Below are 21,983 nucleotides of genomic sequence, written 5' to 3'. Positions count from 1 at the left end.
GACTATACACACACATCCACCCTCATTATAAGAACATGATCACAAGGCAGACTGTATCTGAGGCTATGCTCTGACCCTACCACACAAAGCGGGTGCTGGAAAAACAGCGCAGTTCAGAGTGCACACCGTTCTTCCTATGGCACCTATGTTGGGCAGCTCACCAACTACGATTCCAGCCCCAGCTTTCTAGCCTCCACAGGCCCGGCAACTGGGTGTACAACCCACATCAACATACAAATACTCAATTTTTTTTTATAAAGAGGAAGGAACAAATGAATGGAAGTCTGAGTCTGAATGTGTTCTGTATGTAAAGTTGGGGAAACTTAAAAAGGAGCAATGAGTTTTATATATGGTTTTCTGGAGACTATTGAGTGGCAGCTCTAGCACATGAACTGAACTGTGAATATGGCCCAAAACTCAGACATCAGCACTGCTGCTCAAGAGCTACCTACCAGTCCTTTCTCTTCATGACTTCTTGTACCTGTCTATCTTCTCTGGCCCTTTCTAAGATACAGGAACTATTATTTCACAGGCTGTGGTTCAATTAGCAACACAATGTCTCTGCTCAAGACACACGGAAGAGCTCTATTGTCTTGTTTTTCTGATTCCTTTGGCTCTGGGACCAACAGTCTTATGGTGGCACAGGCCTTTAATCCCAGCACCAGGGAGGCAGAGGAAAATAGATCTCTTCAGGTTCAAGGCCTGCCTGGCCTGGTCTACACATCAAATTTCTGGGACAGCTAGAGTTACATAGTGAGATGCCATGTCAAGATTTAAAAATTAAAAAGAAAGGGTCAAAAAGTCTTGCAGTTGTGTGGCAGGCTTTATACACAGCTATTTGTATGATCAGATGCCATTAACAGAAACAAATAAAGACTAGAATGACAGAAACCCTGAAATTAAGTGGGCATTAGAATGTGCTTCAGTAGCCCAAAACTCAGAAATCAGCAGCCCAAGAGCTACCTACCAGTCCTTTCTCTTCATTATTTCTTCTATTGATCAGCATTCTCTGGCTCTTTAACATAAATCTAATCTCATAGAACCACCTCAGGAACAGGTACTGCTGCTGAAGCACGGAATAGGAAACAGCTCTGTCTGTCTGGGGAGTTATCTCTGTAACCGTTTTTCTTTATTATTTTTTATGAATGTCTGGCCTGCAGGTAAGCACACTGTGTGCATGCCTGGTGCTTCTTTACTCCTTTTTCTTTTGCTCTGTTTTGTGAGACAGGGTTCTCTGTGCAGCCCTAGCTGTCCTGAAACTCACTCTAGAGACCAGGCCGGCCTTGAACCCAGAGATCTGCCTGACTCTGCCACTTGAGTGCTGGGATAAAAGACAAACTCTACCTACCTGTCTGTCTGTCTTTCGTTTTTCATGTAAATCCAAAGTGTGAAAGGGGCCAATAAAGTGGACAAATTTGTGCAAACATTTTACTGATATTTCAAGTTGACCAGAGAAGCAGCTGAGTTCACCGGCAAGCATAAGGTAAAAAGGTTGGGAAACAAGACAGGAGCTGCATGTCCTTTCAACATGTCTGCTCAAGCAGCACTAGCCATTTAACTTTCTTAAAGCCATTTGAGACAGTCCGTTTTTAATGTTCTTTTTTTTTTAAAAAAATACAAAGGAAATTTAACTCTGTTGGCAAACACAATTCAGGGAAAGAGGAAAAGTGGGATTCCAGAGCAAAAGAAAAGTGTAGTCCAGTTTAGGCTATCACATTCTCATATTTGCTATACCAGTAATGCAAGGATTTCACCCTATGACAGCGAGGAGCCTAGAATGGCAGCTCAGAAATGTTGGCAGAGGTACAGGAACTAACAAAAGATTTTCAATTGTCTTTGATTGTTTTGTTCCAGAAGGAATAAAAGATACTCTAAAGACAGGTACAGAAAAATCTAGCAGGAAGAGAACTGAATGTACCATGCACAGCAGTATTAAGCACTCCATAGAAGTGTGCCCTTCAAACAACAGGGCAGTACTCAGGTACTTCAACTACGAGGCTGCAGCGACCCCACCCAATCCCCAAATAAATAGTGTGGAAGTGTAGTAATGTAGTAGCACTTGATTCACCAGAAAGTTGGTCTTTCGCCCATTTAAAGACGAACACTGTATGGCTACAGGAGCCCTGGCAGGAACTAAGACGACTGTAAAATCACAGACATTTCTAGTTTACCACAGGTATACTGTACGCTGCACATTTAGAGCATCTCTTATTCTAACCCCCCCGCCCCCACTGTTAATCTCTCACTGTTAATCTCCATGCCAAGACGGTACAACATTTTACATTAGAAAGACTTTGGGGTCAAATAATATGTCCTTTCAAGCCTTCCAATTTACACTTCAGTGATCTTCTGAAGTGTAACACTCCCATTCCATTCAGTTCATGTCACTTATTCAAATCTCTGCACCAATTATGTTCCGCTAAGTGAGAACAGGACAAATCTCTCCTCTCAGCCTCTCAAATTTTAACAGTGATCTCTCTGTTTTCTACAGAAGGGAACTGCGATGCCCCAAGCTACCTTTGTATTTAGAAAAGATAGAAGAATAAAAGACTTTCATTTTACCAAGCTTATATAAGCTGAGACCCTTCCAATCACCTAGGATGGATCCAGGCCACACCCAGCAGGCCACACTCACCTTACTTCTCTGCAATATATGAGGCACAACATACATACAGCCATACAAGCATACATATATACATTCTCCCACGCACATGGTAAGTCAGACACAGTAAGACAGTGCTCCTCAGACCACAGAGAAAGATGATCTGGGTTCTCACATGCAGATGTCAATTCTCTTCCCTTGAGTACCTGTCCCACCCTTCTGAGCAACAGTACCAGTGCGAAAAAGAGTGTCAAATAAGTACAATCATCACAGCACAGGGGCCTGTAATCTGTGCACACAGTGAGAAATAGACATTCTGCAAAGGATCCTTGATTCTCCCACAAACTGTTCCTTGGAGTAGTCATTAGTTCCAGTGGTGTTCAAATAAGTTACTTTTCTCGGAGAACACACACACCAGCATCGCAACGCTGGGTTCCCATGGAGGCCACTACTTCCCAGCTGTCGATGATAGGGTCATAACACTCGATGCTACTCAGCAGAGAATTCCCATCATATCTAAGTGGGGAAAAACAAAAGAAGGAAATGAGATTTTCATTCTTTTACATACAAGTCTTAAAGCAGCCATGGAGCTGGCACTACAGCTCAAGCCATGGGGCACGAGTCTACCATGTGCCCAGTTCAAATCCCAGTGCCTTGAGATGGGAGTAAAAACGGTCCCACCAGTTGTTCCACCACAACACACATTACGCCTCCATCCAAAATGGTGATTAAATCAAATGGATTCTTGCCCTGGACACATGATTTTACCCACTTTCAAAATCCTCACCCTGCAATTGCATAGAGTCTCCCCCGAAGCACTGTGGCCCCTACATAGCACCGTGGAGTGGTCATACTTGTGACAGTTGTCCAGGAATCAGTGCGAATGTTGTAAGCTTCAACAGAAGAAAGGTGGGCTGTACCATCAAAACCCCCCACCACATAAATATGGTCATTCAGTAGGGCCACTCCAGCACCTGGGGAAAAAGAAAGCATTAGCAATGAATGGTAGTAAGTCTAGCATCAGAACCCAGGAAAACATGGCCACTAATAGCTGACTTGTGGAGCTGAGAGATGCAGATGTATTAAAACAGGACTAGAACAGTGTAATGCAGGAAACGTTATTCCATGCATTAGTTATTCATCCTTTGGCTGTGACTTGAAATTATAACAGAGAAACTGACATGGTTCTCTTCTTCACTTTCCTTAACTCACAGTTCATCTCTTTTCAGTTAACTGAACAAAAGAGTGGGAAGAAAGGTGTTAGCCATGGTCAGAGGAAGCAAAGGAACATGGCCATGGCTCTGCTGTGGGTTCCGTCCAGAGGCAGTCAACTGGAACAGCACAATGTTTGCTCGTTGTTACAACACAGCCTATTCCATATTAAGAATTCTTACTTGCAATTGGGATGTACCTTCACAGCACATGTGAAGCCCTGTACTCATGCAAGGTGCAGTACTCAGAATTAAAAAAGACTTTATGCTTAGTGTTAGAGAGTTTATGTAATATATATTGCCATGTAGTATCAGGTGTATGGCACACACCTGCAATCCTGGGATTACCTGGGAGGCTGAAGTCACTGTGAGCTACATACTGCACAGAGTGAGAGCTTAGCTAAAAACAAACAAATACACAAACAACCCCCCAAAAACAGACAGACAGAACACCCACCAGTGTGGTGGTATAACTGAAAGCCAGAAGCAGAGGATCACCCCATAGCAAGTTGTGAACCAACTAGGTTCACAGCAGGACCCTCAAAACAAAATTAACAGGGCATGGCGGTACATCTTTAATGCCCGCCCCTGGGAGCCAGCGGCAGGATGACCTCTGAGAGCAGCCTGGTCTACAAAGTGAGTTCTAGGCCAGCCAGGGCTACACAGAGATACCCTGACTTGGAAAAAACCAAAACAAAACATCCAAGTCCAAAGAGTAAAAATGGCAAAGACACAAACTCAACACAACAAAAACATTTATTTAACATTTAACATAAAAATTATGCTAGACAGTCAAGAATGTAATAGAAAAAAAGCACTAAAGAATGAGTAAGAAATTTCTGTTCTCCAATTTATAATTTAGTTGAAAGTTTAAACTATCTTCATCCTAATATATAGAGGAAACAGATGGGAAGGAGACTGGACTGTGACTCAGATTCAGTCAGTCTCTGGTGCAACAAGGACTACAGTGTTATTCTCTTGACACCACAGCCTATACCTACGCCATCAATGTGCCTGTCAAGACTGACAGCACTTTCATCGCGTCTTAGAGCTGGTCTTACCAGAGCGCTTGGTGGCCATAGGTGTAACGTTAGCCCAGTGTCCTGTATGGGGATCATATTTCTCGACTGAATTTAATATATTCAGGCCATCATAGCCTCCTGAAAGACAAAGCAGAACACATCCCAGAAAACACTCTAGAAAGGTAGATTCTCAGGCTCATTTTAGTTGGCTATGTGTGAGTAATTCAAAGTTTTAGTTTTTCCAGAGGTCCAGGTCAGAGAAGACACCAACACTCTATATTCTGCGTACAAGAAAAATAGAATTCTGTTCATGGACAACATATTGGGATAGATCAGAGATTTTGTTGATGCAAGTATATGCACTTAATTCTGGTAAAAGTGATGCCCTCTGGAGTCTGCTAAGCACTGACCTCCTCCGGCCCCACATCCCAGACTCATACCTAGACAGTAGATTATTCCGCTGGCCACTACTAGTCCTGCACCCTCTCGAGCTGTCTGCATATCTCCCAGCATGCTCCACTGATCAATGTTTGGGTCATATCGCTCCATACTTGTATGACGCCTGCTTCCATCAAAGCCTCCAGAGACATAAATCATATCTGCTCAGAATGAACAAATTATAGACTGTTAAACTAAGAACTTTTTTCTTTACAAATTATCCACTGTTAAGATAGAAGAGGTGATACAACATGAATGTGATTACATTTGGGAGGTTCAGATAGGAGGATCAGGAGTTCAAAGCCATTCTTGACTATAGTTTAAGTTCAAGGTTAGCCTGAGCTATATGAGATCTTAGACCAAGCAAACAAATTTCTTAGGATTTTTTCAAGTTGATTTTTTTTTTTAAATTTTCCTATTGTGCATATTAATTATATATGGTACTATATGACACTACAAAAGGACATTAGTGTAAAAGTGTAGTTTGTACTCTGAGCATTTTTTCCTTATATGGTAAGTCAGTTAAGTCTCAAAAGCAAGACAATACAATCAAGACATTTAAATCCTGTCTTAAAAAAATAAAACAAAAACCAGACAACAACAAAAAAGGCATACTTACTGCCCAAATGGAGTTTATAAAAATATAACCAATGCCTATTACCAATATAGAACACACTGGAACTTGAATCACCAATTTTGTAGCCAGTGTTGAAATGTCCACAAATAATGAGTAGTTTCTGTTAACAGAGACAGTTCTAAAAGCAAGAATGAGCATTTGAACTTAGACATTTAGTCAAGCTCCTGCCAGACAGTAGAAGAGGAACAAACAATAATCCATCTAAAACAAGCTAGAAACACCATTTGTCATCAAACCTACCTCCCAGCGTGGTGGCTCCAGCAAGGCCTCGTCGTACATTCATAGGGGCCACAGAGTACCAGACTCCATCCTCATCTGCTGTGTAGTCTAGACACTCCACTGAACTGAGGCGGGAACGGCCATCGTACCCACCGATTACATAGATACGATCATGTAAGGAAACTGAAGCCACATACCGCCTCTTGCGAGTGATGCTCTGTGGATTTAGGAGAGAAGAGGGATAATGGCATTTAGCTGGGCAGGTTCCAGCCCCACCTTTTCTCCTGAATCCTGCCTGCTTTTATCTTCTTTGCCTCTTCCCTGCCACTGGAAACCCCCTTCTGGCTAAGTTTCATCCCCATAGGGAAGGATGGTGACTGCCTATAGACTGACACGCTTCTGCCTCGTTCCAAGGCTTACAAAAAACTTCCTGCCTTTCTACTGTCTTCTCTCTTTAAGGCACTGGGCTATGTGAATACCCTTCCGTACTTTTCTTATGTGGCATACTGCCACTCCAAAAGCCAGGCCTGAAATACCCTAAAGGGTTAGAGGAGTCAAAGAGTTTTCCATGTCTCCTCAGAAATGATTCTTGTTTGTGCAGCACTAAAATACTGAAAATAGATACAAACTTAGGATTTCAGTCAAACAAAAATTAGGCTTAACATGACCCTGCGGTCAGTCTAATACTAGGCACAAGTTGTGCAGCATAAATGGTGGTGGCCAGCTAAATTTGATATACGGCTACTGACACTTCTACAGTGAAACCTTGTAATCTTAACGTTGAAAAACTAAGCTGGTTGTGTTGGTGGTGCATGCCTATAATGCCTGCATTTGTCAGCCTGAAGCAGGACTACTGTAAGTTTAAGGTCAGCCTGGGCTACCCATTGAGTATCAGGCCAGCCAGGGTTACACAGCAAGACTCTATCTTACAAAAACAAGCCAAGTGTGGTGGTTCACATGTATAACCCTAGCACTCAGGACAGTAAGGAAGAAAGCCTGTAAGTTTGAGGCCATCCCGAGCTACAAAATGAGACTTCAGAGGGAGGGAGGGAGAGAGAGAAAGAGGAAAAGAATCAGCAAGATGGTTTCAGGAAATTAAGAAAGGAAGAAAGCCTGTAAGCTTGCGGCCAGCCAGAGATACATAGTGAAACGTTATCTCAAAAACAAAAACAACAACAAAAAACCCACTAAGATGATTTGGTGGGTAAAGGTGTTTGCTGTTAAGGCTGATGACACAAGTTTGATCCCGAGAATTCTTCTCTGACCTCTACACACATGCTACGGCACAGACATGTCTACATGTGTTGACAGACACACACACAAGAAAACATAAGAAATAGGACGAACCCAAGAAACAACCACTACCCCCCCACAAAAAAAAAAAAGAAAACCAACCATTTATTGTATCCCTAACTATACATACAAGGGGCATTTGTATACATGAAAGGGGCATTATGCTGTTTTGATCGCTTATGAGTGAGGGTCAGAAACCAGTGACATTTAAACTCTGCAAAAAATGGTTCCACCATGACTTACTGGCAAAAAGCTCCACTCCTGTGTCTTGGGGTCATATTTCTCTACCACATCAATAGGAGACTGCTGGCTTCCAAAGCCCCCAACCACCAGAAGCACTTCATTGGCTCCTAAGGACAAAGGCAGGAAAAGGCAGGTTACTTCACCCTGACTAGGTAAGTACTTACAGGGCAATGTGAACAGAAAGGATCAAACAGGTCAAGGATGTCTCTTCTGGAGGCACTAGGTACTGTACCCATGGCTTCAGCGCTCTACCACTAACCTGTAACCATTCCTACCCCACATTTAAAAACTTTCATTCCAGGCCAGGCATGGTGGCACACACCTGTAATCCCAGCACTGGGGAAGCAGAGGTAGGCAGATGTCTGTGAGTTCAAGGCCAGCCTGACGCACAAAGTGAATCCAGGATACCAGGGCTCTGTTACACAGAGAAACCCTGTCTCAAAAAACAAAACCACGAAGCAAGACTGGGTCTCACTAAGCTGCTCATGCTGACCTTGAAGTTACTGTGTCTATAGCCAGGCAGGCCTTGAATTTGCAAGCCTTGTCTCCATCTTCCACATAGCTAGCTTACAAACTTGTGCCATGAGGATGCTTTTGTAATTGCCAGAGAAATAACCTAATCCAGAGCCATGTAACAGGAAGGTACCTATTTTTTATTTTGTGTGTCCATGTATTGAGAGTTCATGCATGCCTGCATTTGTGTGTGTAAGTCTGAATGTATGTTTTTATATACATGTGTTGGGCCACAGTTCCACCTTGTACTTTCTGTGTGCGCCCCTCTGTGTGTCTGGTCCTATACTGCTCTCTGCCTTATTCTTGAGACAGTATTTTACTGAGCTGTGGAGCTCTGCAACGAGGCTGAAGCTGCTCACCAGCAAACTCAGGCTTTCCTCTGCACCTCTGCAGCAGCAGCCTCACAGGTGCGTGCTTCGATGCTGGGAGCCAGACTCAGGGCCTCACGCAGCACTTTCCCTGCTGAGCCGCTTCCCTGCCTCCGGAAGCTACTTCTTGCTGAGGCTACACCTCTTCAGGATCTGAATCTCTGATAATGCACTTATCACCAGAAAAGAAAATGCTGGGCCCCCAGGACAGCTCCATAGGTAAGGACATTTGCTGCTAACCCTGATGACTCAAGTTCAGTCCCCAGACCTACATGGTAGAAAGGGAGAACTGACTCCTGCAAGTTGTCCACAGGTGCACCCTCAACACACAAAATAAATGTTAAAGAGAACAAAGCTGAGTGTGTAGCTCAGTGGGGGAGCACTTACCTAGCAACCTCAGGGCCCTAGATTCAATCCTCAGCACTGTATTAAAATGAATCAGCACTCGAGAGATGGTAACAGAAGGACCAGCTCAAGGCCATTTTTGGCTAGAGTTCAAGGCCAGCCTGGGCTACTTGAGACCCTACCTTAGGAAAAAACAAGCAGAAAAAGAACAAAGAAAGACTTGTTTTTTAACAGAAAGCAACAGCCTGCATATCAAACTGTCCCTTCCCTAGAGTCTTATTTCTGGCCTTGGCTCTTTTCAGAGGGCAAAGAGTTGGCAGAGTTCTCCTGGGCATCTACTCTGCTACACTCATGAGGAGAGCAACTGGTGGGACACTGGACAGTTCAGTAACCAGGGAGTTTGTAACCACTGTGTCAGTGTTTGAGGTAATCAGGAACTGAAAGAGCAAACACAACACTTGGAATCTGAGAAGACAGAGGCCAGCCAAGTATCTGGCAGCCAACCTTTTTTCCTTCAGTCTCCTTCACTCCGACCCCTTTCAATTCTTTGAGCCAGGTTTCACTGTGTCTCCAACTCCTGAACTCAAGTGATTCTCCCTCAACATGTACCACATCCTATCTGGCTAAAACATGTAAAATGATATAAGCAGAAAACTACAGAAAGTTTTCCAGTGATTTTCAGCCATTATTTATGCTACACTATGCAATTTCCGTATTTAAAACAACAACAAACCACGTCAGTGGCAGGCAGACCTAGTGAGTTCAAGGACAGCCTGGCCTGTTTCAGAAATAAAGAAAGCCAATCAAACAAAAAAAACCCACCACTTTGTTTGCTTCACTCAGGCAGCTTGTGAAGGCTGGAGAAACAGAAGCAGGGAGGGAACAGATTTTATTTTAAACCCCAGAAAAATGACAGCAAAACATTTCATCACAAATTTGCTCCATAAATATTAAAGTTCACAGTAGAATTTTGGCAGAGAGGTCAGCATTAGTCACCTTTGTTTTTTGTTGAGACAGAGTCTTGCCATGTAGTCCAGGCTAGCCTCAAACTCACCATCCTTCTGCTTCTACCTCTCAAGGACTAAGACTGGAAAACATTTAACATATTTTAGACATGAGATTTGTCACCATGCCTACTTAGGGATTTTATGGCTTTATGTGGGTAGGTGTCTAGTTCATTGGGCCTTGACCTTTGTTATAAAGGATTTCATTATTTTCCATGGATAGATATAATACACCTGGTTTGGTGTATTTTTAAATTCTTATTTATTTATTTGGTTTTTTGAGACAGGGTTTCTCTTGTAGTCATAGTCCTGGCTATCCTGGACTCACTTTTTAGAACAGACTGGCCTTGAACTCAGAGATCCACCTGCTTCTGCTCCTATTCCCCCAATGTTGGGATTAAAGGCATGCCCAGTTGACAGATCCTTTTTTAAGAGAGTGTTACCCAGGCTTTAGAGATAGCACAACTGTTAAAGCCTAGGCTCACAATCAAGAGATAAGAGTGTTAATGAAGTAAGCTTCAGCAAATTCCAGTAACTGCAGGCTAGCAACACCTTTTTCTTGGGGGAAAGGGTACAAGGGGGGAAAATGGACAAGATCTAGGTATGTAGAGCTCAGGATGGTTCCAAGCTCATGCTTTATTCCTGCCTTAACATCTCAAGTGCTGGAAATACAGGTATGTACTACTATGCCAAGTAGTTTTCATTGTTTTTTGAGAACAGGTCTCTCTATGTAGTTCTAGCTGGCCTGGAACTATGTTGACCAGGCTGGTCTGGAACTCAAGAGAGATCCACCTGCCTCTGGCCCCTGAGTGGACTTAATATGCACCACCACACCCAGTGTCAAACAATTTGTATCTTTTATTGCTTGTTACTCAGGGTTGAGCCCCTGGACCTCATATGCTAGTGCTCTCTCACTGAGCTACTGCCCCAATTATTTCTGAACTTTCATCTTGAGACACAGAGTGTCTGAAAACCCTTGGTAGACTGAAAATGCTTCCTGTGCTAGCCTCTGAGTGGCAGTGATTACAGGCCTACACCACCAGGCCTGACCAGTTTTCTATCCTCTTGATGAGAAAAGCATGTATAGGGCACCTGGCAAGATTAATGTGTAAGCTAGTGAATGCCTTTTAAAAAATCAAACGCATGCCAGGCACAGTGGCACATGCCTGTAATCTCAGCAGAGGCAGAGGTAGGCAGATCCATAAAACTAAATCTAATTCCTCCAGGTCAGCGTAATAGTTTTCTGATCTGCAAAATATTTAAAGAAATGTAGAAAACAAACCTCTAGAGAACCTTCTACACTTTCTGGCTCATAAACATTTTCATTGGCTTTAGTTCAATTTAAAAAGCACTTAATGAATGTTGTTACATGAAAGTGTAGCTTCTGTATTGGAAAGCACCCTAGTGAGTAAACTTAACTCTCTCTATATGGATGAAAGCTGGTGGCTCATAGGAAGCTAATGAACCCACACATCAGATTTCTAGAGTTTACAGAACTAGGGAGAGAGGTGAGGGACACAGCTCAGTGCACCAACACTTGGCCAGCATGCCTAAGGCTGATCCCTAGAAAAGATAAAAATGATAATAAACCATAATATAAATATAAAATTAGGAATAGAGACCAAATTACACAAAATGCCTTCTACTGCCGGTTTCTCCTGCTCGATCACTGGTTCATATACTTTTCTAGAAATTTATTATCTCTGAGCTACACAGACCCTCAGAGGTAACCACATGTTTACAGGAGTAATTCTGAGGTACGAGGTACGCCAACTAAACATAAATTGCTAATCTGTCCTTGCCATTCACCTGTGGGGCAATACTGCTAAAGGCTGAGTGTGGTGGGTCTTTGCTTCTAAACAAGTAATCAAGAGTGTCTGCCTTTTATGTGCTGAGGATCAAACCAGAGACCTCCTATTCGGGGCAGGTGCTCCAGCACACTGTGCTAGACAAGCACCAAGCTGCGCTAGGTTAAAATGGGTTACAGAGCAAGATCCTATTGAAAAAGAAAAAAAAGAAACAAAGAAAGGAAGAAAAGGAGGGAGGGAGAGAATAAAAGAAAAAGGGGAAAAACAAAACAACAACAACAACAACAACAACAAAAACTGGGCCAATAGGCTGAGTCAGCAGCCCACTGGCATTTAACACCTAGCCTGAGAACCCCAAGTCCGTTCCCCCAGGACCCCACTGGGAAAAAAGAGAACTGACTCCTGCAAGCTGTTCTCGGCTGCATACATAGCACTGTGCACCGTCCCCCATGCCTGCGCACAGCAGAAAAGGAAACAATCCCAGCTAAACAGTTCCACAACACTGCACTGAGCAGCTGTCCTACAGTCCCTCAACCACTCAGGCCTCTACAGATGCAGCTGCTGGGAATATCGACAATCTGATACACCAGCAATTGTCTCTGCCCCCACCCCACCAAGACACTTAGGACAAAGGCAGTATGGTTTATATAATTTCCCCTTGGCTCAGCAATATGAATATATGATTAGAAAACGATTATTATCTGTTATAAATTTAAAAAAGAGTGCAGTGACTCGTGTCTGTGATCCTGGAACTTAAAAGCTGGATTGCTTGACTTCAAGGTCAGCCATGTCTACACAGTAAGTTCTAGGCTAGCCTGGGCTACAATGTGAGAACCTGTCTAAAAACAAGAGTGAAACAAAACAAATTCTCCAAATAAAAAAAGGGATCTGATCTAGAAGTTATACAAATAACTTGTTTTCACACTTTTCTGTATCAATGCTAGCAAACACAAATATATAAAATAAAAATAAATCCTTAAAAAAGTAAATAAAACACCCCTCATATATGTAGAATAAGTGACAATATATAAAATATTTTTAAAAACAGCTTATTTACTTATTTAACACACACACACACACACACACACACACACACACACACACACACACACACGGTCTATCTGCATGTACACCTATATACCAGAAGAGGGCATCAGATCTCAGTAAAAATGGTTGTGAGCCACCATGTGGTTGCTAGGAATTGAACTCAGGACCTCTGGAAGAGCAGACAGTGCTCTTAACCTCTGAGCCATCTCTCCAGACCCTTACAAAATACTTTTAAATAGTGTCAAGAAGGTTCTTTTGATAGAGAAGTGAGAAAAATAGGAACCAAGATAAAATAGCTGAGTATTTACTCTCCCAGCCACAAAGCTAGGTATCTTTATCCATGTTCACATTCAATCCTCCCAACAGCCCAATGAGAAGGAACTTACCCTCATTTTAGGAGTAAAAGCATAGGATCAAGTAAGTTTTTTGTGGTTTTTTTTTTTTGTTTGTTTGTTTGTTTTTGAGACAGGGTCTACTATATAGTCCTGGATGCTCTGGAACTCACTATCTGGACCCAGACTAGCCTTGAACTCAGAGATCATTTTGATCATTTTGATCTCTGAGTTATCAATGGTGTGTGCTGCCATACCCAATTAGGATCAGATAAATTGCTATCACCAATCAGGCACCAGCGGGGCTTAGATTTAAATCTATGTCTATTTGCTAACAAAGGCAGCACTTATGTGACAGTAACTATCCTAGCCTTTACCTAGATTTCTTCATTTCTTCTGACTCCCAGTTCACAGATAAAGCAACCGAGACAGATCAAACTTCCCATCTAAGGTAAGTAGTAAATGGAAATCTGTACCATAACGCTGGTCTCAAAGGTCAGGGTTTTTTGATTTGCTTTTTTGTTTCAAACAGTCTCTCATGCTGGCTTTTAGCTTTCTATGTGTCCAAGGATCAGCGTAATTGTTGGCCTGCAACTACTTCCTGATTGCAAGCATTTACCACCACAGCTCATTTATGTCGTGCTGGGGACTGAACCCCAGCACTGGCAAAAAACTCTACCAACTGAGTTACATCCCAGCTCTAAGGCCTTTGTTTACATGCTAAAATAGAAATTTAATACTGCATAATACATGATAGTGTATAAAGTATTTCTCTATTTTAACTAACTTAATCTCCAACAGTTATGTGACATAAAGACACTCTCAGATTACAGGACATAAAAGCTTAAAATGGCATGCTTGTCTAAAGAGATTAAAAGGAACAAGTGAAACAAGTCCACTGTATCCATTACAGATAGTATTTCCAACTACATCATACCATCTGAAAAAAAGAGTTGAAAGATGTCCCCTCATCCTGCCAGGAACGCCAGCTTACCTAGACGGGCTCTTGTCCGGGGTCCTTGCATCTGACTCCGAAGCTCAGGCCTCAGGTGAAACTTCTTTGCTTCATCAACTAGATCCCTGCACTGTAAACTACAGCGGATGAAAGGCTAAAATACAGAAGCCTGGAGTGAACGGGCCATTTCTAATATTATAAGAATAAAATGACACATATAAAAAAGCAACTTACTTATGTAGATACATGTACATAATGTTTAGTATGAATCTGAAGGGAGGCTGAGACAAAAGGATTTCTGAGATTTATGCCAACTGAGGGCTACCTACAGACTTTTAGGCCAGGCTGATCTAGAGTGAGACACTGTCTCAAAAAGACAAGACACATGCTCTCTCTTTTGGGAAATTGTCTTTTCTGAAACAATTTCCCCAGAGCTCTCTTTCCTTCCCTCCTACCTCTCATTCTCTCCTCCTTCCCCACTTTTCATCCTTTCTTTCTGACAGGGTCTCCTGTAGCCCAGGTTGGTCTCAAACTTAGAACATAGCACAGGCTAACTTTCAACACTGATGCTTCTGCTGAGTGACGGGCATGCACATAAGTCCAGCTCCCACATCTATAGCAAACAGTGCTCTAGATGGGGTGGAGAGATGGCAAACTTTGGTAAAGCCCTTGTCATATAAACATGATGATCTGAGCTCCATCACAAGAACCCACACAAAAAGTCAGAATGGGCCAGGCAGTAGTGGTGGTACACACCTTTAATCCCAGCATTTGGGAGGCAGAGGCAGGAGGATCTCTGTGAGTTTGAGGCCAGTCTGGTCTACAGAGTGAGTTCAGACAGCCAAGGCTATACAGAGAAACCCTGTCTCAAGAAACAAAATAAAGCAAGCCAGACATGGTAACCTACACTTGTAATGCCCATATTATCGGAGAGACAGGCAGATCCCTGCACTTATTGCCAGCCCAATCAGAAACTCTGAGCCAACCAATAAGAAACCGTATCTCAAAAACCAAGGTAGATGACCCAAGGAACAGCACCCAAGATTGACCTCTGGCTACATGTGCATGCGTACACATACCCCCACATAAAAAATGGGTCTCTGTATTAGTATCTGCCTCCACAGTTCTCTGTATCCTCCCTTACTTTGCTCTCTAGTTCAGAAAAATTGCCCACACAAACTATGCCAGGAAGGTTTCCACACTGGCTCTTACCCAGAAGGTCAGGCTCCTCTCTCGGTAGTTCTACCAGCTCTTTCCCTTCACATTCTGATAACAAAATAGCCTTTTCAACCCAGGCTATTCTGACTGAGGCTGTTGATCTAGAGCTTGGCTGTTCTAGATCTATAGTCTCCACTGTCTTTACTGCTTCTCCAAATTTACACCTTTGTAAACAGTTCCTTTATATAAGTAGGTCTCCCTTAGAACCGTACCATTTGGAGTACACCATCTGTTTCTGTTGGGATCACCAACTCATACACTTTAGTTTATTAACTTACTCCAAGAAGTTTTCAGTACACATTGAAAAATATAATATCGGGGCTGCAGAGATGGCTCAGCAGTTAAGAGCACTGTCTGCTCTTCCAAAGGACCCGGGTTCAATTCCCAGCACCCACAGGGCAGCTCACAACTGTCTGTAATGCCAATTTCAAGGGATCTGTCACCCTCACACAATGCACATAAAATAAATTATTAAAAAAGAAAAAAAAATACTAGAAGTGAATACTGTTCTACAAGACATGACTCTAAAAGATTTTGAATATAAATACTGGCAACAATATATGAGGTAGGTAATATAAGTTCCTTTTCACTAAGAAAAAAATCTGAGGTCATCTCCCTAAGGGCCACAGAGCAATGTTTCATTTAGGATTTCAGCCTGCTGATTCTGACTCCAGAATCTATGTACCAAACTACACTGTAAAGATGGACACAGGGTTGTGAAGGTTGCCCTTCACTATCAACCTGACTGATTTAGGAAACACACCAGCGGGTGTGTCCAGGAGGGTCTGCAGAAATCTTTAACTGGAGAGCTGAGACCTATCTAACAGAGAAGAAAGATCAGCTGAGCACCAGCATTCCCTTCTCTGCTCCGTGACTGTGGACACACTGTGGAGCAGGGCCTCATGTCTTCTCTGCAGGCCTTCCTCAGGATGAACGGTAACTTTAAACTGTGCCAATACAAACCCTCGCTTCCCTGAGTGGCTTTTGTCAGGTGTTTTGTCACAGCAGTGAGAGAACTAACAAATAGAGGTTTTAAGAAAGAAGGGAAAAATGAATTTGAGGTATGACATTAACTAGCCTGAATTTTTTTGGAGGGGGGCTCCCTATTTTTTATGTGTTTGAGACATGCTGGCCTTGAACTCCCGAGATCACAGGCCTTCACCACAACTGGCCAAGTGAATTTTGTAAAGTGAACAACTAAGAAATGATTTTTGTGGTTAACTTTCAAAATGATCAGGCCCTGGGCAAGAAGTAACCCAGTAACTGGGTTTCACCTATGTAAACCAGTGCTTGCCAAAGTACAGTTGTGTCAGTTTGACAAAAGCTATAGTCACCTGGCAAGAGGGAACCTCAACTGAGGAACTGCATCCATTGCATTGGATATGTGTGTACGGGGGGCGGGTGAGAATTTCTGATAAGTGACTGATATGGGAGGCACCCCTCCTAAACAGGTGATGGTACTGGGTTGTCGCTGAGTAGGCCAACAGAAGCAGGCAGTAAGCAGTATTCCTTCGTGGTCTCTGCTTCAGCTCCTGCCTCCAGGCTCCTGCTTTGAATTCCTTCCTCCCTGTGGCTCCCTGGATGATGGACTGTAACATGCAAGCCAATAAACCCTGCCTCCCCATGTTGCTTTTGTAGTCATGGTGTTTATTATAGCAACAGAAAGCCAACTAGGACAGCAGTCCAGATCTCTCTCTCTCTCTCACACACACACACACACACACAGAATTATGACACATCATCACAAAGAACTAAAATTAGAGAATACTTTTTATAAACAACAGGAAGCTCAACTGCATTAAACTAAGTAAATCAGATGGACTAGGAGTAAAAACATGAATGTTTGCTACGCAAAGCAACATTTGTCTCTTTTTAGCAGAGCAATTTATAACAATTTATGTTTAACAGAGGCAGGAACACAGTTTATTATAAAGCATTCACTAGCACATAAAACAAAAACAAAAAAAAACACAGTACAAAATTAAATTATGGATTTTCATATGTGACAGAGGTCTGACTTGCCGAGTAAGTTCCCAGCTCTGCCTCTCCACTACTTCTGTTGAAGGGAACCAGGTGACTCTGCCTACATTAAAACTACTGGTTTTGAATAATAAACTAGGCCATGGAGTAGGGGACTTTTTGGATGCCCAGTGCCTTAGATGACTTACCTCAGCATCTATCACATCTGTAATGTACCTGGGGGTCAGCAGGGGCATCCGGACATACTGTAAGAGGTCAGGCAAGGATTCTTCCCGCTCCTTCTTGGCATGCTTCACCCAGTTGATGACAGCCTCAAAGACTGGCTCTTCAGAATCTACCTGTATATGTATAATTACACATCATGGATTTTTGCTTTCCCAGTTAGAAAGTTTCCCACAAACTAAAAAACAACCATGCTTACTCTCTCCTTTCTGCTTCCTGTCCTCTATTACTGTTATTTCCCATCTTCCCAAAATGTGGAGGTTCTGGGAAAACAATCTTTTCAGATACAGAAGAGAATTAGAATTATATGCAATTTAAAAAGAACTAAGATCGACGGTATTTAATAAACCATGGGTTACATGTTGGCCTTTCCTTCAGAATTTGGTCTTCCTTTCAGAATTTGGCTTTCCTTTCAGAATTGTATCTGTTCTTGAATTTTTATCTGGTTAGTTCTGCAACTTTAGTTAACAGGGAGAAGAAATCTGTTATCCTAATTAAAATTGATATAATTTTTATTTATAGTTGCCTCTAAAGCAGGAACTTCAGTTTATCATCATAAATAATGCTACAGCTTTCAAAGCATGGTCAGTCAGCATTTAATATATTAGATTTTGTGCTATTTGTGACCATCTGACCATATTCAGATGTTTGGGGAACTTGGATTATACAGGACAGTAATATAGGACACATCCTCTCAGTTCTGTACTATGCCACCAGAAGAGTAACAGGCACAGTAACACTTAGGACTTTACACAGACACCTATGTGTAGGCCCTACGTTCTCACAACAGTCTCTGAGCATATGTATCTGGGCTTCTTTCAAAACACTGACTGTGACTAGATGAAAGCAAACAAATTACACCACCTTCTACACTTTTCCCTAAGAACTGTGGTACTTTGGAAAGCAGAAATGTTTTGACATCTTCTCGCAGTTGATAAATTTACTGAACTTCTACTAAGTGCCAAATATTGACTTCACTGGAGCTGATCACATAACAGTGAACAAATCAAGTGCATTCCTGCAGGCGAGACGTGGCCTTCATTCTATCCCTGTCTTAGCCTTCCAAGTGCTGGGATTATAAGCGAATACTACCAATTATTACTTAGTGTACTTTTGCTGTGATACAAATGTACAGGAAAGTAGCAGACCTTTGAGACAAAAGTAACTGAAAATTTTTTCACTTAGACTGGTAAATCAGGAAAAGTCTCCCTGAGGTAGCAAGCTGAAATGTGATGGACAAGCAGCAAATAGCTAGAGAGAATCAAAGGGACAGAAGTGGCAGCATGCACTGTTAATTCCAGCACTGGAAAGGATGAGGCAGGACTGCCTACATAGCGAGTTCAGGACCAGCCAGGGATACAGAATAAGATCTTATCTCAAAATCCCCAAGAGCACCTAAGACAGAAATAAAAGAATGCACCAGAACCTCAAAACAGAAGCTCTAAAACACTGCACTGTCACTGGGGTGGCATTTAATCAAAATAAATAGAACTCAGCCTCTGAGCTGCATTAGCTATGTCCCAAAGCTCCACGGCAACAAGTCTAGTGGCCACCAGACTAGACAAAGGGATTTACTCTGCCTTGAAGAAATTTTCTATAGGGAACATTGACCTAGGCAAAGAGAACTGGCACTTGCGGACATTTTAGCTCACTAATCTGGGAGAGAGAAAGAAGAGTACTGACAGATTTGGAGGTTGGTACCAGATTGCCGAAGGCATTAGTAAGAGGAACTGTCTATCCTTTGAAGATTTCAGGCAGGTCAATAATAAACAGGGTTTTAGGCTGCCGTGGTGATCACAGGTGGCACACTTAGAAGGGCTGAGAGCTGGAACATGAGTTCAAGTGTTCTCTGGAACAACAGGCTACACTCCAGCTGTGGCAGGTCTGGAGACGTATGGGAAGGTCAGGACTACCCTTCTTACTGAAAGATGCTGGGGAGGGTGTAGGATATTCATTATTAAGAACGTTTTTCTAGCCAGGGGTGGCGGTGCACGCCTGTAATCCCAGCACTCAGGGAGGCAGAAGCAGGCAGATCTCTGTGAGTTTGAGGCCGGACTGGTCTACAAAGTGAGTCCAGGGCAGTCAAGGCTACACAGAGAAACCCTGCCTTGAAGAAAACCGTACCAAACCAAACTAAACCAAACCAAACACAAAAATACCCTAAATAAATAAACTAACTAACTAATTAATAAAACAGGTTATTTTCTTTTGTTTAAAAATGAGCCAAATGTGCAGAGAGGTTACTGACTCATTATGGGGAAAATATTCTTCACAGAGTTTTTTTTTTATGTGTCAGACAAGGCATTGCCATTTAATGCCTGTGACAGTCCTCTGTACTATGAACTAATATTATCTATATTTTATAGAAGAGGAAAACAAAGATTAGCCATTAGGAACACATCACAAATGTTATATCTAAGCCTTACTGTAAAGCCCATCCTTAATGGGTTTTAATCACACGCGCTGCTTTAATTATGTGATATACTGCTTCCCACTGTTTAAGTACTGTTCGTTTTGTGAATGTTGTTTTTTGAGATGGTGTTTCCAAGAACTCAGACTGGCCTTGAACCAAAAACAACCTTGAACCCTTGATTCTGATACCACCTTTCCACTGTCAAATATGGAATTGCAGACTAGTACCACCTCGTCTGGCTCCTATTGTTTTATTTAATAAGAGAAAATGTCATTTAACAACTGGAAGTCAAGACATCCGGTTCCAGTTTTGGGCTGGTTTACAGAACAGAAAAAAAAAAAATCTTTTGTTGTCATTCCAGAAAAAAAAAAAAAAAAAAAGGCCAGTCTTGATATATGAGGATAAAAAACTACAGAAAAGAATGTTCAAGTTGTTTTTCATCTTGGCCTCTGAATATGGCTAGCTATTTGTTCTCTCTGTTCCATCTTATTTCATCCAGATCTACAACAGGTTCAAAATGAATGGTTTTGTGCTAATTTCCTAATGAGTAATCATTAGAAGCAAAATGGCCACCTGGTAGTGAGCTCATAGCTTAAGCGGTTGAGGCAAAGGCCTTGGGAAGACAGGGCCTGATTTTATCTATCTATCTATCTATTTATCTATCTATCTATCTATCTATCTATCTATCTATCTATCTATTTATATTTTTGTTGCTGCTGCTGTTTGAAAAAAGGGTCTCATGTAGCTCAGGCTCGCCTGGTCCTCGGTACATAGCAGAAGGTTTTAAACTGATCTCCTGCCTCCACTCTAAGTGTTGGAAATACAGCCACAAGCTTTTATACCCGCTTTTAATTTTTCCTTTAATTTTTCTTCTTTTGTTGGTTGAGTCAGGGTTTTTGGTAGTCCAAGATGGTGTTGAACCTGACAGCTCTGCCTCTCTAATCCTGGAGTGATAGATGTGGCACCACAGCTAGCTGATTGCCTGGGTATGAATCCTGGATCCTATCACTTACTAACTATGATGGTGTGGTGGTTTACCTCTGAGCCACAGCTTCTGATAACTGCAGACAGATGTAAGGATCAAATTAGGTGGAAGCATAGGAATGATGTCGTAATGACAGAAGCTCTAGAGCTGGATCCAGGGAGGGTCAGTGGTAGAGTACTTGCCTACCATGCTCAAGACCTACCAATTACAAACTCTAACACAGAAACACAAAAGAATAAAAAGATGAGGTAGGAAAAGGGAGAAAAAAATGGAGACACCAGGGATAGGGATTTTTCACAATAAGCGTTTGACAAAATAACCAATAGTAAATGCTGAATACTATTTTATTACAAACAGTAGTTCTTAGTAACATTACTGTATTTTCTAATACATAGACAAGTCAAGAAGAGACATGATGGGATGTTGGCACAGATCCTGGGAGACAGAGGCAGGCATTTTTCTAAATTCAAGGCTAGCCTGCACTGTGAGGCTAAGAACAAGACCAGCAAATTCTTGACTCAGCAGCACATCTGACAGTGCCTCTCCAGACTGGTATAAAAGTCAAATTGGGGAATAATTTCTCTCTAGGTGCAAACAATTTAATAACTATTCTCATCAGTTTGCCTTACAACAGTTGTAAAAGAAAGGTATATAGCAAAAGTTAACTCAAATTCAATACAAGTATACTTATCACCTTTTATTTTGTAAGGTAAATATCTGTTTTCTACCCAGTAGAACAGAGATCATTTGTTTCACACGAAACATATCACAGAATTTCTTTTCTGCTATGGTACTTCCCCCACGCCTCTACTATCTTGCCTAGGCAAACTCATGATCCTACCTCAGCCTCTAGAGTACTGGGATTACAGGTGTTCATCATCATGCCTGGCTTGGACATAGAATTCCTTTAAGTACGAAACTCCTACACCATGTAAAAGTATTAAACCAATTCTGATACTTTCTAATAGCACACCTTATCTAACTGAGGAAGAGTGGAGAAATAAAGTAACAGTAATATATGAACCAAGACTTGGCTTTCTTTGACTATCTTTCAACTAACTAAAGAACTAGTCCACTGGAGATTAGAGCTGCAGGCTTCAAAGACATCTATTAGACCTCTGTTGAATT

The 21,983-nt window shown here is 42.0% G+C and overlaps 1 protein-coding gene across 2 annotated transcripts in view; it reads right to left on the bottom strand.

Annotated features, from left to right (window-relative positions):
* Positions 1–1,157: 1,157 nt before the first annotated feature.
* The window catches only part of Klhl12 (kelch like family member 12), a 31,191-nt gene continuing 10,365 nt past the window's right edge, over positions 1,158–21,983 (bottom strand). For both annotated transcript variants that reach the window (XM_055598160.1, XM_055598159.1), the window contains exons 5-12: positions 17,424–17,573; positions 14,077–14,191; positions 7,666–7,772; positions 6,151–6,346; positions 5,276–5,434; positions 4,875–4,973; positions 3,390–3,576; positions 1,158–3,118 (exon numbers count right to left, since the gene is read on the bottom strand). In XM_055598160.1, coding sequence (XP_055454135.1) covers positions 2,992–3,118; positions 3,390–3,576; positions 4,875–4,973; positions 5,276–5,434; positions 6,151–6,346; positions 7,666–7,772; positions 14,077–14,191; positions 17,424–17,573 — 1,140 coding nt within the window. In that variant the 3' untranslated portion in view covers positions 1,158–2,991. The remainder of the gene's footprint in view (positions 3,119–3,389; positions 3,577–4,874; positions 4,974–5,275; positions 5,435–6,150; positions 6,347–7,665; positions 7,773–14,076; positions 14,192–17,423; positions 17,574–21,983) is intronic.

This window comes from Psammomys obesus, unplaced genomic scaffold (assembly GCF_907164565.1).
Source record: "Psammomys obesus unplaced genomic scaffold, mPsaObe1.curated_primary_1811, whole genome shotgun sequence".
Classification (NCBI taxonomy): Eukaryota; Metazoa; Chordata; class Mammalia; order Rodentia; family Muridae; genus Psammomys; species Psammomys obesus.
The sequence above is the reverse complement of the archived record's forward strand: the minus strand, read 5'-3'. Positions and strand labels throughout refer to the sequence as shown.